At 57.7% G+C, this 17,009-nt stretch overlaps 1 protein-coding gene across 1 annotated transcript; it reads left to right on the forward strand.

Moving 5' to 3' along the window:
* The first annotated feature begins 328 nt into the window (after positions 1 to 328).
* On the forward strand, positions 329 to 16,959 carry COL1A1 (collagen type I alpha 1 chain). Its single transcript, XM_004377940.2, has 51 exons — positions 329 to 545; positions 2,294 to 2,488; positions 2,604 to 2,638; positions 2,747 to 2,782; positions 2,874 to 2,975; positions 3,716 to 3,787; positions 4,031 to 4,075; positions 4,244 to 4,297; positions 4,481 to 4,534; positions 5,059 to 5,112; positions 5,230 to 5,283; positions 5,615 to 5,668; positions 5,757 to 5,801; positions 5,919 to 5,972; positions 6,089 to 6,133; positions 6,295 to 6,348; positions 6,587 to 6,685; positions 6,775 to 6,819; positions 6,923 to 7,021; positions 7,154 to 7,207; positions 7,388 to 7,495; positions 7,593 to 7,646; positions 7,939 to 8,037; positions 8,214 to 8,267; positions 8,356 to 8,454; positions 9,153 to 9,206; positions 9,417 to 9,470; positions 9,587 to 9,640; positions 9,747 to 9,800; positions 10,288 to 10,332; positions 10,428 to 10,526; positions 10,763 to 10,870; positions 11,291 to 11,398; positions 11,586 to 11,639; positions 11,779 to 11,832; positions 12,053 to 12,160; positions 12,249 to 12,302; positions 12,417 to 12,470; positions 12,604 to 12,765; positions 12,885 to 12,992; positions 13,161 to 13,268; positions 13,366 to 13,419; positions 13,518 to 13,625; positions 14,027 to 14,080; positions 14,194 to 14,301; positions 14,670 to 14,723; positions 15,094 to 15,201; positions 15,294 to 15,576; positions 15,718 to 15,908; positions 16,212 to 16,454; positions 16,576 to 16,959. The coding sequence occupies exons 1-51, from the start codon at positions 455 to 457 to the stop codon at positions 16,720 to 16,722; spliced, it is 4,383 nt and encodes a 1,460-aa protein (XP_004377997.1). The 5' UTR covers positions 329 to 454; the 3' UTR covers positions 16,723 to 16,959.
* Positions 16,960 to 17,009: the final 50 nt, after the last annotated feature.

Consider the following 17,009-nt stretch of genomic DNA (forward strand, 5'->3'; position numbering starts at 1 on the left):
TCCTCCAGATTGAGGTTCCATGGAGAAAGGCAAAGGGGCTCCCCTACCCAGTTCTTAGCCCACATCACGCTGAGGACCCAGCTGCATCCCAGCGGCAGCATCTCTGGCCCAGGCCGGGCTGGGGGCCTGGGGGAGCAGAGCTTCGAAGAGGGGGATGTGGGGTGGACTCCCTTCCCTCCTCCTCCCCCTCTCTGTCCCAGCTCCCAAACTGGGGGCCGGGCCAGGCAGTCCTGATTGGCTGGGGGGCGGGCAGCCGGCTCCCCCTCTCCGAGGGGCAGGGTTCCTCCCTGCTCTCCATGGGGAGGGTATAAAAACGGCCCCGGCCGGACGTCGGAGCAGACGGGAGTTTCTCCTCAGGGTCTGAGCAGGAGGCACGCGGAGTGTGAGGCCACGCATGAGCGGACGCTAACCCCCCACCCCAGCCACAAAGAGTCTACATGTCTAGGGTCTAGACATGTTCAGCTTTGTGGACCTCCGGCTCCTGCTCCTCTTAGCGGCCACCGCCCTCCTGACGCACGGCCAAGAGGAGGGCCAAGACGAAGACAGTAAGTCCCAAACTTTTGGGAGTCCTGGGCTACTTGGTATCGCACCCTGCACTAGGCCCCGGGGGTTCGCGACTTCCACAGAGGCTCGGGGTGCTCCGGAGACAGGGATAGGAGGGAGACGGCGAGGGAGCCTTCCCCTGCCCCCGGGAGAGAAGAGAGTTTACTTTGGGGTGGGAGTGGGGCTGATCGCCTCCTGGGAGTGGGAGATGAGGATGGAGCATAGCTTGAGTTGGCACAGAAGGGAGTACCGAGCGCTCACTGTGCGGCGCAAGGGGGAAAGTAGGGGTCTGGCCGCTGTTTGGGGGGCGGGGGGGAAGGCACGTCGAAAACGGGGTGGGGGCGCCGAGCTGGGATTTGGAGCCCAAGATGTAAAAGCAATCAGGAAGGCTGTGGGATGATTCATATGGAAAGATTGCCCTCTCTGCAGGCTAGACAGTGTTCCTGGGGCCGCGGGGGTGCTGGGTCGAGGGGGAGGGGGCTCGGTGTGTGGGCGGGTTGGAGGATGAGAAACTTTGGCTTGGAGTTGGCAGGGCGGGGTCCTTGCGCCCCCTGCTGATTATTACTAAGCACTGCGCCTCCCTGTCCCGCGCTTCCCTGCGCAGGGGCTGGAGCGGGAAGACCAGGGCTGTTGATGGGCGTGGACTCCATTCCTTGACCGAAAGAATAACGCAGGGAATGGGTTAGCCTCTGTCTCCAAAAGAAGTGGGTAAAACCAAAACCAAACCCTTTGCTGTCGAGTCGCACTCGCAGTGACCCTATAGGACGGAGTAGAACTGCCCCATAGGGTTTCCAACGCTGTAAATCTTCACGGAAGCAGACTACCGTATCTTTCTCCTGCCACATCTTTCTCACGCACAGCGGCTGGTAGGTTCAACCGCCAACCCATCGGTTACCAGCTGAGCGCTTAACCACTGTGCCACCAGGCCCTTATTAAAGAAGTACCTAGTCCGGGAAAAATTGGCCCCTCCCAGTCCCCATTGCTTTGCGTTGCCTGCCACCTAGTGGCCGTCTGGGTAGATGCTCGCGTGGTGGGCTTGGTTAACTATTACCACTGGCAGACTTTTCGGTTCTTTGGGTAAGGAGTGACCCAGAGAAATTGGCTGGCTTTGGGAAACAGGGCTTGGCCCCAGAGCGGGCTTTTGAGATGTCTTAGCGCTGGAGGTTGGGGTGTATCCTACTTTTGGGGTACATCTTCAAGTCTCGGGGCGGGACCGAACTTCAATCAGCCCCGCCCATCCATCTAGACTCGCCCATGCCATCCCACCTGCCCAGGAATGGGGTGTGATGGGGGGCGGACCTCCCTTCTCCCTCCCACCCCTCTTTCTGTCTCCATCCAAACCACGCCCCACTAGCCTGCCCTCTCTGTGGGGCCCCTCCTGTTCTCCCTACCCCAACCCCCACCCCATGGCTTTTTATTTCCCTTGGCTTCAGTGCCAATGAGCTGAGGTTGGAATTGGAAGCAACCCTGGCCTAAAGCTTTGTTTAAATTCCTAAGAACTGGAAAGAGTTATAGCTGCTCTGGCCTGGCGCCTCGGCGCTGTCACTGGCGCTGATGAGGAGCAGATGAGCTTTAAAGGATTTAGTGGGCGGGGGCGGGGCGGAACCGAGAGGAGGAGGCGGGAAGTGGAAAATCTAACTGTGTCTCTAGGGCAGAAGGGCGGGAAGGGCTGGGTTGGGACCTCTGGAGCCCCAAAGTGGTGGGAGGGGCTCGGGAGCCGCTGACAGCCGCCCCTTCCTTCCTGCCCCAGTCCCATCAGTCACCTGCGTACAGAACGGCCTCAGGTACTACGACCGAGACGTGTGGAAACCCGAGCCCTGCCGGATCTGTGTCTGCGACAATGGCAACGTGTTGTGCGATGACGTGATGTGCGACGAAACCAAGGACTGTCCAGGCGCCACAGTCCCCGAGGGCGAATGCTGTCCTGTCTGCCCTAACAGCGATGGTATTGCTCGGGCCTAGGGCTGTGGGCGGGGGGCCTCGCCCTTGCTCCTTGGAGGCCTCTGCCGCCAGGAGCACCATTAGCTGAGCCTGCCTCTAACCGGCCTCTCTTCTCCTAGCGTCACCTACCGACCAAGAAACCACAGGAGTCGAGGTAATCCTCTGCCCTGGACTCTCGCCCCCCGCCTCCCCGCCCGTGACTCCTCATTGCCCTCCCTTCTCTAACCCGACTTCTTTTGTCTCTTCTCCCCCAACTCCATAGGGACCCAAAGGAGACACTGGCCCCCGGGGCCCGAGGGTAAGCGTTGCTAGCTCTTGGCTGTTGTGGGCTGTAGGTGGGCGTGGCTCCTGGCGGGCTCTCACCCCGGCTCCGCCTTCTTCCCCTGCAGGGACCTCCCGGCCCCCCTGGACGAGATGGCATCCCTGGACAGCCAGGACTTCCCGGACCCCCTGGACCCCCTGGACCTCCTGGACCCCCTGGCCTTGGAGGAGTAAGTGGACAGTCAAGACACCCACCTGCGGAAAGCCTGCTGCTTCTCCTTCATTTCTTCCCCCTTGCAGATGACATACCTTCATATTTTGAAATAATTTCAAGCTTACAGAAAAGTTGCAAGAATAGTTCAAACAGCTGTCGTATACAAGTCACATTTTGCTGCAATTGCTGTATCAGTCTCTTACTGTGTATACATATTGTTATCATTATTTTTTTTCCAAGCCACGTGAGAGTAAGTTGCTGATATCATGCCCCTTTGCTCCTAACTACTTCAGTGATACTCCCTAAGAACAAGCACATTCTCTTACACGATCATAGCACGATAATTAAACTTAGATTTGACATTGATACAATACTATTATCCAATATACAGTCCATATTCAAATTTCACCAACGTCTCAATGATGTCCTTTATAGCAATTTATTTTCCTAATCCAGGAACCAGTCCAGGGTTATGAAATGAATTTGATTTTCATGTTTCTTTAGTTTCCTTTCATCTGGAACATTCCTCAGTCTTCCTTTGTGTTTCACAACACTGACATTTTTTAAAGAATTCAGGCCCATTGTGTCCTCATGACTAGATTCAGGTGATGCATTTTTGCCAGAATATCTCACCGGTGATGTTATGTCCTTCTTACAGTATCACATCAGGAGACATGATATCAGCTTATTTTATTATGGGTGATGTCTTCTGCCTTTCAACTCACTCATGCACTCCCTGTCTCTTGTTTTTTCTAGAACTTTGCTCCGCAGCTGGCTTACGGCTATGATGAAAAATCACCTGGAGGAATTTCCGTGCCTGGCCCCATGGTGAGCCTCCCAGGGTGGCAGGATAACAGAAGAGGAGTGGATGGGGATCTAGAGGAGATGGGCCAGTGTTGGGGGCATATATATCTTGGGAGGTAAAGACCACCCTCGGGCCCTCAGAGTCCAGAGGAGACACAGGATAACTGGGTGCTCCCAACAGGAACCATTGAGAAATACCGAGACTGCAATAATGTTGTGCTTTCCTACAGACATGTCACCATGATCCCCTTTCTTTTCCTTCCATAGGGCCCCTCTGGTCCTCGTGGTCTCCCTGGCCCCCCTGGTGCACCTGTGAGTATCCAGGATGTCTATTTACAACAATTTGGGCTTAGGGCTTTGGGCTTTTGGAGGGAGGATTGGAATGAAGGTAGGGAAGGTGCTCAGAGATCACTTGGTGAGATGGGGAAAGGTTGACAGAGACTGGCCTTCTAATCCCACCCCTCTGTCCTTGTTCCCCAGGGTCCCCAAGGTTTCCAAGGTCCCCCTGGTGAGCCTGGCGAGCCTGGAGCCTCAGTAAGTGCCCCCCAACTTGTGCTCTCTATACAGATACACATCCCTCTGCAAATGTGTGGCTTCTGCTATTGAAGGACTCCCACACACACTTGGGGTCTTCCTCACCTCCTCTTTCTAGTCCCAGCCTTCCCCTTCTTTCTTCCTTACCCTGATGATTCTAACCTCCTCTCCTATCTCCTCTAGGGTCCCATGGGTCCCCGTGGTCTCCCTGGCCCTCCTGGCAAGAACGGAGATGATGTAAGTAGTCTGAGTGAGAAGATCCCATCTGACTTCCACCACCTCTGTAGACTAGGTCACCAAAATCTCCACCTCGGTGCCCCCACCACCTTTGGGGGTGATACCCTGAGGAAGGAGGGCAAGTTCTCCATGATGCACAGGACTGCCTGGGACCTTTGAACAGTGATCTTCACCCTTCAAGGGATGGTTTTCCCCATCTCCCCAACAGGGGTGACTGTTCCTCCCTTGTCTCCAGGCACCTTAAAACAATTCCCAGCCAACTCCCTAGGGTAAACAACTTCCTGGGCACCTCATATTTGGTCTCCATCTGGTGATATTAAGAGGCATGTGACAGAAATTCCTTCAGAGGGACTCAAATTTCACCAAACAAAAGTTTCACAATAGATTTAGACTGAGCTCTAGGTTCAAAGAGAATATTCTGGGCTCCTAAGCCTGACCTTCAACCATCCCAAGAAGACTCAAACTTTCCACACTTTTCCAGCCCAGGGGCTCATTGGTATGATGGTCTTTTCTCTCCCTCTCAGGGTGAAGCTGGAAAGCCTGGTCGTCCTGGTGAGCGTGGTCCTCCTGGGCCTCAGGTGAGTAGGGTGGTGTGGCCAAACCCTGGGCTTCATTACATTTAGGCTTCATTGGGTATCTGTCTCCACAGTGGTGTCTTCTAACCTTCCTTTATTCTCCTTTTCCTTTCTCCCCAGGGTGCTCGGGGATTGCCCGGAACAGCTGGCCTCCCTGGAATGAAGGGACACAGAGTGAGTCCTCTTTGATTCATCTAAGTTCCCAAAGTCTCAAGCATCCCACAATTCCAACTCCCTTCCCCAAAGGATTCTGGTATGCATCATGGGTGGGTGGTCGCTGCAGAAGTCTCAAGGGATATACAATAAATATACAAAAGAACTTCCCTCCACTGGGAAAGAAGTCCTATTAAAAGAATTGGGTAAAATCTTGGACCAGTTGGGGTTTAGTCTAGCTCAGAGACAGAGGGATGGCTGTCCCCCTGAGACATCCTCTCAAGCCTAGGTGGCTGTGAAGATGGTCCATATCTTCACAGTGTCTCACCTTGGTCCTCCTTCTTTATCTTAGGGTTTCAGTGGTTTGGATGGTGCCAAGGGAGATGCTGGTCCTGCTGGTCCCAAGGTAAGAACTCGTCTGGGTGTTGTGGTCCTTCACCTTCTCCCAGTCCCACCATGAAAAAATTCCTCACCTTCAACTTTCTGTTCTATAGGGTGAGCCTGGTAGCCCTGGTGAAAATGGAGCTCCTGGTCAGATGGTGAGTGTGTCCAGTTCTAGAGGGGAGGAAAGGAGCAGGGTGTTGGGGCAAGATGGAGACTTGGGGAGAGTGGAGGTGTCCCCCTTCTCATTTGGCTACTCTTGGTTTTGTGGTCAGGGCCCCCGTGGTCTACCTGGTGAGAGAGGTCGCCCTGGACCCGCTGGCTCTGTTGTAAGTACTCTTGGCCCCTTGTGGGGGGTCGCTGGGCCCTGGAAGGGGTTCCCCAGGAGCTGCAAGGACTGGCCAGTCTCAGTGGACATAATCAGGGCTTCCTCTCCTTCCTGTAGGGTGCTCGTGGCAATGATGGTGCTACTGGTGCTGCTGGACCCCCTGTGAGTATGGCCTGGGAGTGGGAAGGGGTCTCAATGTCAGCTCTTGGGGCTGACAGGGGCGGCAGAACCATGTTGTTCTGAACCCCAGGGCCTCTTGGGTCCCAAGGTATGACTTGCACCTGCTGCCTTCCTTCTTGCTAATGTCTCCATTTCATCCACAGGGTCCCACTGGTCCCGCTGGTCCTCCTGGCTTCCCTGGTGCTGTTGGTGCTAAGGTGAGACCTTGCCCTCCCTCTGAGCACAGCTCTCACAGGCCAAAGGGTGATGTCTCCCTCCTCCCCAAACCAGAGGGACCCAGAGGGGCAAGAAAGAAGTCCATTCCCCAAAACCTTTATCCTGGGATCTCCTCTCTGATCTTGGAGTCCTGATCCTTGGACTCGGCTCTATCCCTTCTCTTCCCCCTCCATTCAGAGGTGAGGCTGGGCTCCTAACATGTCCTTTCTTCCCATCCAGGGTGAAGCTGGTCCCCAAGGATCCCGGGGCTCTGAAGGTCCCCAGGGTGTGCGTGGTGAGCCCGGGCCACCTGGCCCTGCTGGTGCTGCTGGCCCTGCTGTGAGTTGTCTCCACGTCAGTGCCCCCTGTGTCACTCCCCACCCTCAAAGTCCTTGCCTGTCACTCACCCTCCTTTGTTTGTGCTACAGGGAAACCCCGGTGCTGATGGACAGCCTGGTGCTAAAGGTGCCAACGTAAGTGTCCTGTCAGGCCTCGGTCCTCCCTAAGGTGCCCACCTCCCACCTGCCCTGTGCCCTCCACTCCTGGGCCCTCATCTATCTGTTCTGTCTCCCACAGGGTGCTCCTGGTATTGCTGGTGCTCCTGGCTTCCCTGGTGCCCGAGGCCCCTCTGGACCCCAGGGTCCCAGTGGCGCTCCTGGTCCCAAGGGTAACAGCGTAAGTACCACCCACTTGCTTCTGCCCCAGCTCATGCCCTGGCTCCAGTGTGGCCCTCCTCCAGGGACCAGGAAGATTCGGGCCACCTGAGCACCCAACGCTCAGCTCACCCTCTTCTTCTCCTCCGCACAGGGTGAACCTGGTGCTCCTGGCAGCAAAGGTGACGCTGGCGCCAAGGGAGAGCCTGTAAGTCGCCTGCCACGCCTCCTGCAGCTCAACCCATCCTGCCCTGGAAGCCCTTGAGGGAGGTCCAGGGAGGAGCGGGATCCCCTAGTCTACCGAGGGAGCCCCCACCCCACCCCCAGGAGCCTCTGGTGCTGGAGGCCCAGCCTCACCACAGGCCACCCTCCTCTCTGCCTCCTCCAGGGCCCCACTGGTATTCAAGGCCCACCTGGCCCTGCTGGTGAAGAAGGAAAGCGAGGAGCCCGAGGTGAACCCGGACCCACTGGCCTGCCCGGACCCCCTGGCGAGCGTGTAAGTACCCCTAGCCTGCCCCTCCCGTCTTCTGCACCTCCAGTGCCAGCCTGGTGCCTGGGTATCTCTGAGCACAATGGCCTCCTCTCATCTGCAGGGTGGACCTGGTAGCCGTGGTTTCCCTGGTGCAGACGGTGTCGCTGGTCCTAAGGTAACTTTGCTTCATGGCCAGGAGGCTGACCCGCCACAACCCGGGCATTACCTTCCTCTTCCGGATGTAGTCAACCCCCTCCCCGCAAAACACATAGTTATCAGTGCTCTATGCAGGGGCCACAGATTGCTCTCTCTTCACACTTGGCCTCACCTTGACCTTCCCACTCCTACCCCACCTCTCAAAGCCCACCTGAACCAGCCCCCACCCCAGGAGGGACAAGGTATGGCCCGTGGTAGAGAGGCCCAGACCTGAGATGTCATTTGTTCCTGTGCCTCTTCCCCCCAACCAGGGTCCCGCTGGTGAACGTGGTTCTCCTGGCCCTGCTGGCCCCAAAGGTTCTCCTGGTGAAGCTGGTCGTCCTGGTGAAGCTGGCCTGCCTGGTGCCAAGGTGAGGCCCCAGCTCTGCCGCTCAGCTTGGCGAGGACTCTGCCCCCACTGTGGCGGGGGAGGTCCCAGATGGGAGCAGGGCCACAGAGTCGGCCCTCAGGGGTGCTCCCCTCTTTCTCCTCCTCTCCCCTCCCCCTCTTCTCCTGCCACACTTATACCTCTCTGCCTCCCCGCTAGGGTCTGACTGGAAGCCCTGGCAGCCCTGGTCCTGATGGCAAAACCGGCCCCCCTGTAAGTATCACCTCCCCCTGTGCCCCGTCCCTCTCTCCCACCTTCCCACTCTCTGGCCTCACCGCTGCCTTTGTGTTGCCATCTGCAGGGTCCCGCTGGTCAAGATGGTCGCCCAGGACCCCCAGGCTCCCCTGGTGCCCGTGGTCAGGCTGGTGTGATGGGATTCCCTGGACCTAAAGGTGCTGCTGTAAGTATTCATCAAGAAATGATGCAGAGCCAGGGACAGATGGCGGCCTGGGAGGAAGTTCTGCCCCTTTTGGGGCCTCAGTTTCCCTATCCATAAAATGAGGGATCCCTGCTGGCTCTATTATCACTGTTCTCACTGGTGCCCCCCCTACATATGGAGATAGGATGGGCCTTTTATGATAGTCACCCCAAATCTTGGTGGGGTTCTTGGTGGTGTCAAAAGGAGATGGAAGCCCTTTTCAACTCATGTCACTGCAGACATGACGGGGGAAGGAAAGAGAGAGGGTGGAGGGAGAAGGAGCCTGAAAGGACATCTGGTTTTGGGGAGAGGTTAAAGGACCTAGCCATGAAGCCAGCAAAGGCGTTTCCCCAGGGGACCAAAGCTTGTCAAGAAAGAGAGCTTGCAGAGCCTCTTGATAGGAAGTCCCTTGAGAATTTCTACACATGAATAGATACGGGAAACCCGGGGTGGAAGGGAGGAGTGTGCTGTCACAGTATAGGGAAAGCAGTTAGGGTCACATAACAATGTATGTATAAATTTTTGTATGAGAGACTAACTTAGATCGTAAACTTTCACTTAAAGTACAACAATAAAATTAAATTAAAAAAAAAAAAATTCTACTCAAAGTAAACCAGACGGACCTGGGAGGCCCTGGTTCCCACTTCAGCCTGCTCAACCCTCACTCCCTCTTTCCACAGGGAGAGCCTGGTAAAGCTGGAGAGCGCGGGGTCCCCGGACCCGCTGGCGCTGTTGTGAGTATCTCCTTTTGGTCCCTTGCCCCTTCTACCCCTCCGCCCAGGAGGGATGCAGGAGGCCTCAGCCCATCACCATGGTGTCAGGAGACACCAGCGGGGTCTGCTTTGTCCCTGAGCACCCCAGGGCCCTCCCATCTGCACCTGTCTTCCCCCAGCCCACCCGGCCTCACCACCCTGAGTTCTTTCTGCTTCATTCTCTCCCCACAGGGTGCTCCTGGCAAAGACGGAGAAGCTGGAGCTCAGGGACCCCCCGGCTCTGCTGTAAGTGCTTTGACTGGGCAACCTGGGGAAGGGCACTGTGGGACAGGTAGGGGACACACTCCCTGCCCCTCGTCTTCTCGGCCTTTGCCTGACCTCAGCCTTCTTCCCCATGATAGGGTCCCGCTGGTGAGAGAGGTGAACAAGGTCCCGCTGGCTCCCCTGGATTCCAGGTGAGGCCTCATGGCTGTCACGGTGTGTGGGCGGTGTGGGGAACATACCCTTCATTCTCTTCCAGACTAAATCCTCTCTCTTCCCTTGTCCGTTACCCACCTACAGGGTCTCCCTGGCCCAGCTGGTCCTCCCGGTGAAGCAGGCAAACCCGGTGAACAGGTAAGAGGTAGCAGCTGGCCAGAGGGGTGAGAATGCAGGAAAATACAGAAGGAGAGACTGCCCTTCCTAGCTAATCAGATGACCATAAGCTACAGGGGGGAGGTTAGACACCAGGAAGGACTTCCTGTCATGAAGGGAGTTTCATGGAGGGAAGCAGAGAGCTGCAACTCTGCATGGTGTAATCTGGAAGGAGCCAGGTGACTGCTAGTCTGGGTGACGTCTTTTTAGACCTTCCAGGATTCTCTCTGTGACTTCTCAGGCCTTTTGGTTATAACTCTTGGCCCAAAGTTTGCAGGGGCGGGAGGCTGTCTTTGACATATCCCGAGGAGGAATAGAGGGACTGTTCCGGATAATCCCAATTTGGTGCTGAGAAGGGGCTCATCTCTAATCCTGGATCCTGAGGGCCAGCCCCAAGGAGCGGGGACGGGAGTTCTTTCCAGTGGGGAGCCTGGTAGGCTTTGCTCACATCTGTTCCTCTCCCCCTCAGGGTGTTCCTGGAGACATTGGTGCCCCTGGCCCCTCTGGAGCAAGAGTAAGTAGAGTCTGCCTCACTGCTCGCTGTCAAGATGCCGTGCACTTGACCTTGTCTCTGGAGCAGCCATCACGTGCCCTGTCCTTCCCTTCTAGGGCGAGAGAGGTTTCCCCGGTGAGCGTGGTGTGCAGGGTCCCCCTGGTCCTGCAGGTCCCCGCGGGTCCAACGGTGCTCCTGGCAACGATGGTGCTAAGGTAAGGGCGTGACAGGGAGGTGCGCCATCAGAGCCCAGGGACCAGGGAAGACTGGCCGTGACCAAAGCCATCTATATGGGGGAGGGACAAGATGGGGGTGGGGGCTCACAGGCAGCCCCAAGCTCTGGGCCACAAGTCTTCCCTCTGAGCTGGTGCCTGTCTTTGGTCTCAGAAGCGAGCCTGGGAGACATCAAGAGACCCCAGACCTCACTCCAATCTTCTTGGTTGTCACCTAGGGTGATGCTGGTGCTCCTGGAGCCCCCGGTAGCCAAGGCGCCCCTGGCCTTCAGGGAATGCCTGGTGAACGTGGTGCCGCTGGTCTCCCAGGCCCCAAGGGTGACAGAGTAAGTTCAGCCCCCTCTGCCCTGAGCCCTGTGTGGCTCCCATTTCTCTCCTGCCTTGGGCCTTTCAGACTTTCTCCTTCTTCCTCTGGCCTCTTTGCTGACGAATCCTGTACCTGAGGTCACCTTCCATGCCCCACTCTGCCTTCTCTACTTTCGGAGCACCTCTCCCCTGAGTTACCATGGCAATGAGAGGTGGGCCAGCTCCTTGATGGAGCCTCCCTTATCCATTCCCCATGCAAGTCAGGGGCCTCTAAACCACTGTTCCATCTGAATCCCCTAAAAAGATCCTGAGTCCTCGGCACACGTTGGGGCAGGTCAGAGCTGGAAAAGGCCTTGGGAGGTCCCAGACTTGAGCAGGACACTATAGATGGCCTCCTGGCCTCACACTGGAAGTCTCAGGCTTTTTTTCTATGTCTTTAGGGCGATGCTGGTCCCAAAGGTGCTGATGGTTCTCCTGGCAAAGATGGCGCTCGTGGTCTGACTGGCCCCATTGGTCCCCCTGGCCCTGCTGGTGCCCCTGGTGACAAGGTGAGCCCTTCACACAAGCTTCCCCAGCAAACCTGGGCATGGCTCTGCAGGGAAGGCTAGTCCTGCTGGCCTGAGCTGTGGCCCAGGAAACTGGAGGGACTGGGAGGAAGGGGAGGTTCTCCTGGGGTCATTACAGGAGTATTCAGGGTGGGCCACCTGACCTTGAGCCTCTTGTCCTGCTTCTCAGGGTGAATCTGGTCCCAGCGGCCCTGCTGGTCCCACTGGAGGTCGTGGTGCCCCCGTAAGTACAGAAGACTCCAGTTAAGGTCCCTTCCGTCCATTCATGCTGTATCCCTGGCCCTCTTTCTGTCCCTCCTCTGCCCCCACCCCATCTTCCCCCTTGTCAGAGCATCTCGCCAATTTGCCTCCTTCTCTTCCAGGGAGACCGTGGTGAGCCTGGTCCTCCCGGCCCTGCTGGCTTCGCTGGCCCCCCTGTGAGTACTAAAACCCCCCTTCATTTTTTATCACCAACGGGGACCGGGGACCTTGAATGACTGAGAGGAGGACAGAAGCTTTGGCCTGAGTCAGGGGAGAGGGATTGTCTTCCATTCAAGCATCTCCCTGTGTCTAGTTACGGCTCCTTCCCCAGCCCCACAAATGCTTCCATCTCGCCATATCCCTCTTCTCCGCTTACCACACTCCCTCCTCCCCCAGGGTGCTGATGGTCAACCTGGTGCTAAAGGTGAACCTGGTGATGCTGGTGCTAAAGGCGATGCTGGTCCCCCCGGCCCTGCTGGACCCACTGGAGCCCCTGGCCCCGTTGTGAGTATCTCACCTTCTACGCCCTGAGCTGCTGGCAGGCCCCAACCCAGAACTGGCCCAGTCTTGACGTCCCTGTGCTCTCCTGCAGGGTAATGTTGGTGCTCCTGGAACCAAAGGTGCCCGTGGCAGTGCTGGTCCCCCTGTGAGTATCCCCACCTCTCTACCGAGCTTCTCCTAGGACAGCGCTGGGAGGTGGAGCGGTTGGGCCAGGTGAGTTGGCTGTTCTCCCGACTCCTCCTTTGTTCTCTTCTGCCAGGGTGCTACTGGTTTCCCTGGTGCTGCTGGCCGAGTCGGCCCCCCTGGCCCCTCTGTAAGTATCAGGGGTGGAGACTCATTGCTCCAGGGGTGGGCCGAAGAGGCTGTCAGGAGGGTGGTCAGCCAATGGAGGCCTCAGTGGTGCTCCAGAGCCCACTGGAGTCTGACTGCCCCCATCTCCCCTCCAGGGAAATGCTGGACCCCCCGGCCCTCCTGGCCCTGCTGGCAAAGAAGGCAGCAAAGGTCCCCGTGGTGAGACTGGCCCTGCTGGACGTCCTGGTGAAGTCGGTCCACCTGGTCCCCCCGGCGTCACTGGCGAGAAAGGATCCCCTGGTGCTGATGGACCTGCAGTAAGCGGGAGCTCAGATCTCAGCAGCTCTGGAGTTGCCCGAGGACACCATGCCCCAGAGCCAGGGAGCAGGTCCTTGTGCCACCTGCAAGGTGTCTCACCCCTTGTCTCCTCCCACAGGGCGCTCCTGGTACTCCCGGACCTCAGGGTATTGGTGGACAGCGTGGTGTGGTCGGCCTGCCCGGTCAGAGAGGAGAAAGAGGCTTCCCTGGTCTTCCTGGCCCCTCTGTGAGTACCCCCTCACCTTGGGATACCCTGAGGAGAACCATCTCAGGACTTGAAGGGTGCACGCTGGGGGTGGAGGAGCCATGAGGATTTGGTGGAGATCACCTCAGGGGCTCTAAGGCCCTTCCCTAACCTGTCTGTGGCCTGACTCTTTCTTCTCTTCTCCCTCAGGGTGAACCTGGCAAACAAGGTCCTTCTGGCCCTGGTGGTGAACGTGGTCCCCCTGGCCCCGTGGGCCCCCCTGGATTGGCTGGACCCCCTGGTGAATCTGGACGTGAGGTGAGCAGCGCCGGCCCTTGCCCTTGCCATGACTATTCTGGCCTTGGCCTGAGTTTCCTCCCCTGGGCTGACTCTCACCTCGCCCCCATCCCTGCAGGGCTCTCCTGGTGCCGAAGGCTCCCCTGGACGAGATGGTTCTCCTGGCCCCAAGGTGAGACTCCAGGCCAACAGCCCTGCCTGCCCCTCCCCCGGCCCAGCCTGGCCCTCTCAGCGGGAGCTGACCTGTACTCCCTCCCCTCCCCCTCCCAGGGTGACCGTGGTGAGAGTGGCCCTGCTGGACCCCCTGGTGCTCCTGGTGCTCCTGGTGCTCCCGGCCCTGTTGGCCCTGCTGGCAAGAGTGGGGATCGTGGTGAGACTGTAAGTGACTGGCTTCAGCTTCCTGCTCCTGGTCAGGGGAGGGTCTCTCCAGGGCTGGAGAAGGACACTTGACCTCAAAAGATGTCTTGTTGGGGAGGGCCTTGAAAGATGTCTGGGCCCTTGGCCTCCCTGGAAAAGTTGAGCCACAGCTCAACCTCGGGACTCCTTCTCCCCAAGGGATGGGGTTTGTCCCCAGGTGCTCGTCCCAGCTCACGTGCAATCTGGCTGTAGGCTGGGGGAGGGTGGTTTCTGGGGGTCAGGAAAGAGATGGACACGGTGGGAAAGGATGTGAGGAAAGGGATCTGCCCAGGGGGCATCTCATCCTGTGGCTCCACTCTGCCGCCCCAGCCTCGGCTTCCCTGACTAGGATCTAAACTAATGCTTTCTCTACTCTCCTCCAGGGTCCTGCTGGTCCTGCTGGTCCCGTCGGCCCTGCTGGTGTCCGTGGCCCCGCTGTAAGTGCCCCTGCTCTGGCCCCCATGCCCTCAAATACTTGTCCCAGAGTGGACAATACCTCACTCAGTGCTAAGGACCTTCCACCTGACGGCCTGTCTCTGCTGTCTTCTAGGGACCCCAAGGCCCCCGTGGTGACAAGGGTGAGACAGGCGAACAGGGCGACAGAGGCATAAAGGGTCACCGTGGCTTCTCCGGTCTCCAGGGTCCCCCTGGTCCTCCCGTGAGTATGCGTAGCCCCTCCCAGCCCCCTCCCCGCCCCAACTGCCATTGTCATCTCCTCATGCTGTGCTGTATGATGCTGGGGGGACACTGCCTCACTTTCCCCTCTGGATAGTCATTCTGACTCCTCCCTAGCGGGGACGGGATCTAAAACTTCATGAGTATTTCCAAGTAGCTTCTGGGAGGGTGAGGAGTGGAAAGAGAGAGCTTGTGGGAGGGGTCTCAGCCTGTGGGCATCCTGTGGCTAGATTTCCAGAATAATGAGATCAGAGGGGAGAAGGTTGCTGTTGCTGCCCCTCATCTCCCCAAGCCAGACCCCTGGCTGCTGACTCACACTGGGCCTGAACTGCCTTTGTATTTATCCTCCAGGGCTCTCCTGGTGAACAAGGTCCCTCTGGAGCTTCTGGTCCTGCTGGTCCCCGAGTAAGTCAAGTCTTCTGTCTTCTGTTCCTGGATCCCAAGCCCAGGCTCACCTAGGGGCCCCTTGCTTGGGACACAGGTGTCCCTCACCTCCCTGGGGCAGGGAGTGGGGGAAGGGAAAAAGAGTCCAGGATGAGGAATCTCATCCAGCCCTTAGCATCCCCCTGCCCCGTTCCTTCCTCCCACAAAATGTTTCCTGGCCCAGTGGTGGGAATAAGCGGTGACTCCTCTTGTGGGGAAAGACAGATACAGGCTCCATGAGGCAGGAGCCAGGGCCAGGCAGAGAGGGGTGGCCTTCTCCACAAGAGCAGGGGCTATGTTGTGCTTTCTGGAAGGCTTTCTCTAACCATCTCCTTCTCTCGCCTCCCCACAGGGTCCCCCTGGCTCTGCTGGTTCTCCTGGCAAAGATGGACTCAGTGGTCTCCCAGGCCCCATTGGTCCCCCTGGTCCTCGTGGTCGTACTGGTGATGCTGGCCCTGTTGTACGTAGCCCCTGACTCTGTCTACCTCATGGCCCTCCAGCCTGAGAGTGCTTGGACCCCAGTAATCCCCACTCTCCTCCCTCTCTACACAGGGTCCCCCTGGCCCTCCTGGACCCCCTGGTCCCCCTGGTCCTCCCAGCGCTGGTTTCGACTTCAGCTTCCTGCCCCAGCCACCTCAAGAGAAGGCTCACGATGGTGGCCGCTACTACAGGGCCGATGATGCCAATGTGGTCCGTGACCGTGACCTCGAGGTAGACACCACCCTCAAGAGCCTGAGCCAGCAGATTGAGAACATCCGGAGCCCTGAAGGCAGCCGCAAGAACCCTGCCCGCACCTGCCGTGACCTCAAGATGTGCCACTCTGACTGGAAGAGCGGTGAGGGCCTGCTCTCTGTCCCCTTCCTCCTCCTCCTCCTCCCACCATGACAGGGCTGAGCTCAGGGGACCCACACACCACTGTCCCATGCCCCTATGTGTCCCACCTCCGCTAACTCCATCTCTCCCTACCCCACCACAGGAGAGTACTGGATTGACCCCAACCAAGGCTGCAACCTGGACGCCGTCAAAGTCTTCTGCAACATGGAGACAGGTGAAACCTGCGTGTACCCCACTCAGCCCAGTGTGGCCCAGAAAAACTGGTACATCAGCAAGAACCCCAAGGAAAAGAGGCACATCTGGTATGGCGAGAGCATGACCGACGGATTCCAGGTGCGTGAGCTGGACTCTGGAGCCACTCTCCTGAAATGGGCTAGCCCAGTACTCAGAAGGGGCATAAGAGAAGGTTCTGGGGTAGGCTAGACCTCTGCTAAGTGTGACGCACAGAACTGGGCTGGGCGGCAGGTGTCCTGGATTCTTGATGCTGGCTCAGACTCCAGGTGTCCGTGGACAAGCGATGGCCCTCTTGACATGGGAGTTACTTCGGGTGCTCTCTGAGAATTCTGGGAGAGGGGGCCAGGACTGGAGGTTCCTGCACAGTCACTCACTCCCTGCTCCCCACCACCCCAACTGCAGTTCGAATATGGTGGCAGAGGATCCGATCCCGCCGACGTGGCCATCCAGCTGACCTTCCTGCGCCTGATGTCCACCGAGGCCTCCCAGAACATCACCTACCACTGCAAGAACAGCATAGCCTACATGGACCAGCAGACTGGCAACCTCAAGAAGGCCCTGCTTCTCCAGGGCTCCAACGAGATCGAGATCCGGGCCGAGGGCAACAGCCGCTTCACCTACAGTGTCACCGAGGATGGTTGCACGGTGAGTCCCCGGCAAGACCCAACCTCTCCGGGCTTTGGGGTTTCGGACAGACCCAAACTCCCCTCATCTCATCACTCCCACTTGGTAACACCCCTCTCCCATGGTCTCCCCTTCACCCCAGAGTCACACCGGAACCTGGGGCAAGACAATCATCGAGTACAAAACCACCAAGACCTCCCGCCTGCCCATCATCGATGTGGCCCCCTTGGACGTTGGCGCCCCAGACCAGGAATTCGGCTTCGACATTGGCCCTGTCTGCTTCCTGTAAACTCCCACCACCCCAACCTGGCTCCCTCCCACCCAGCCCACAGCCCCCCACCCCAGGCCCTGGAAACAGGCAAACAACCCAAACTGAATCCCCCAAAAAGCCAAAAACGGGAGACAATTTCACATGGACTTTGGAAAATTTTTTTTTTCCTTTGCATTCATCTCTCAAACTTAGTTTTTATCTTTGACCAACTGAACATGACCAAAAACCAAAAGCGCATTCAACCTTACCAAAAAAGAAAAAAAAAGAATAAATAAATAACTTTTTAAAAAAGGAAGCTTGGTCCA

Source organism: Trichechus manatus, unplaced genomic scaffold (assembly GCF_000243295.1).
Source record: "Trichechus manatus latirostris isolate Lorelei unplaced genomic scaffold, TriManLat1.0 scaffold00054, whole genome shotgun sequence".
NCBI classification, from domain to species: domain Eukaryota; kingdom Metazoa; phylum Chordata; class Mammalia; order Sirenia; family Trichechidae; genus Trichechus; species Trichechus manatus.

Bases quoted from the DNA above. Each gene is read 5' to 3' on its own strand.
- COL1A1 (XM_004377940.2), top strand. From the start codon at position 455: ATGTTCAGCTTTGTGGACCTCCGGCTCCTGCTCCTCTTAGCGGCCACC. The intron at 4,535-5,058 runs GTAAGTAGTCTG...TCTCCCTCTCAG, and splicing joins CTGGCAAGAACGGAGATGAT to GGTGAAGCTGGAAAGCCTGG. The intron at 12,766-12,884 runs GTAAGCGGGAGC...CTCCTCCCACAG, and splicing joins CTGGTGCTGATGGACCTGCA to GGCGCTCCTGGTACTCCCGG.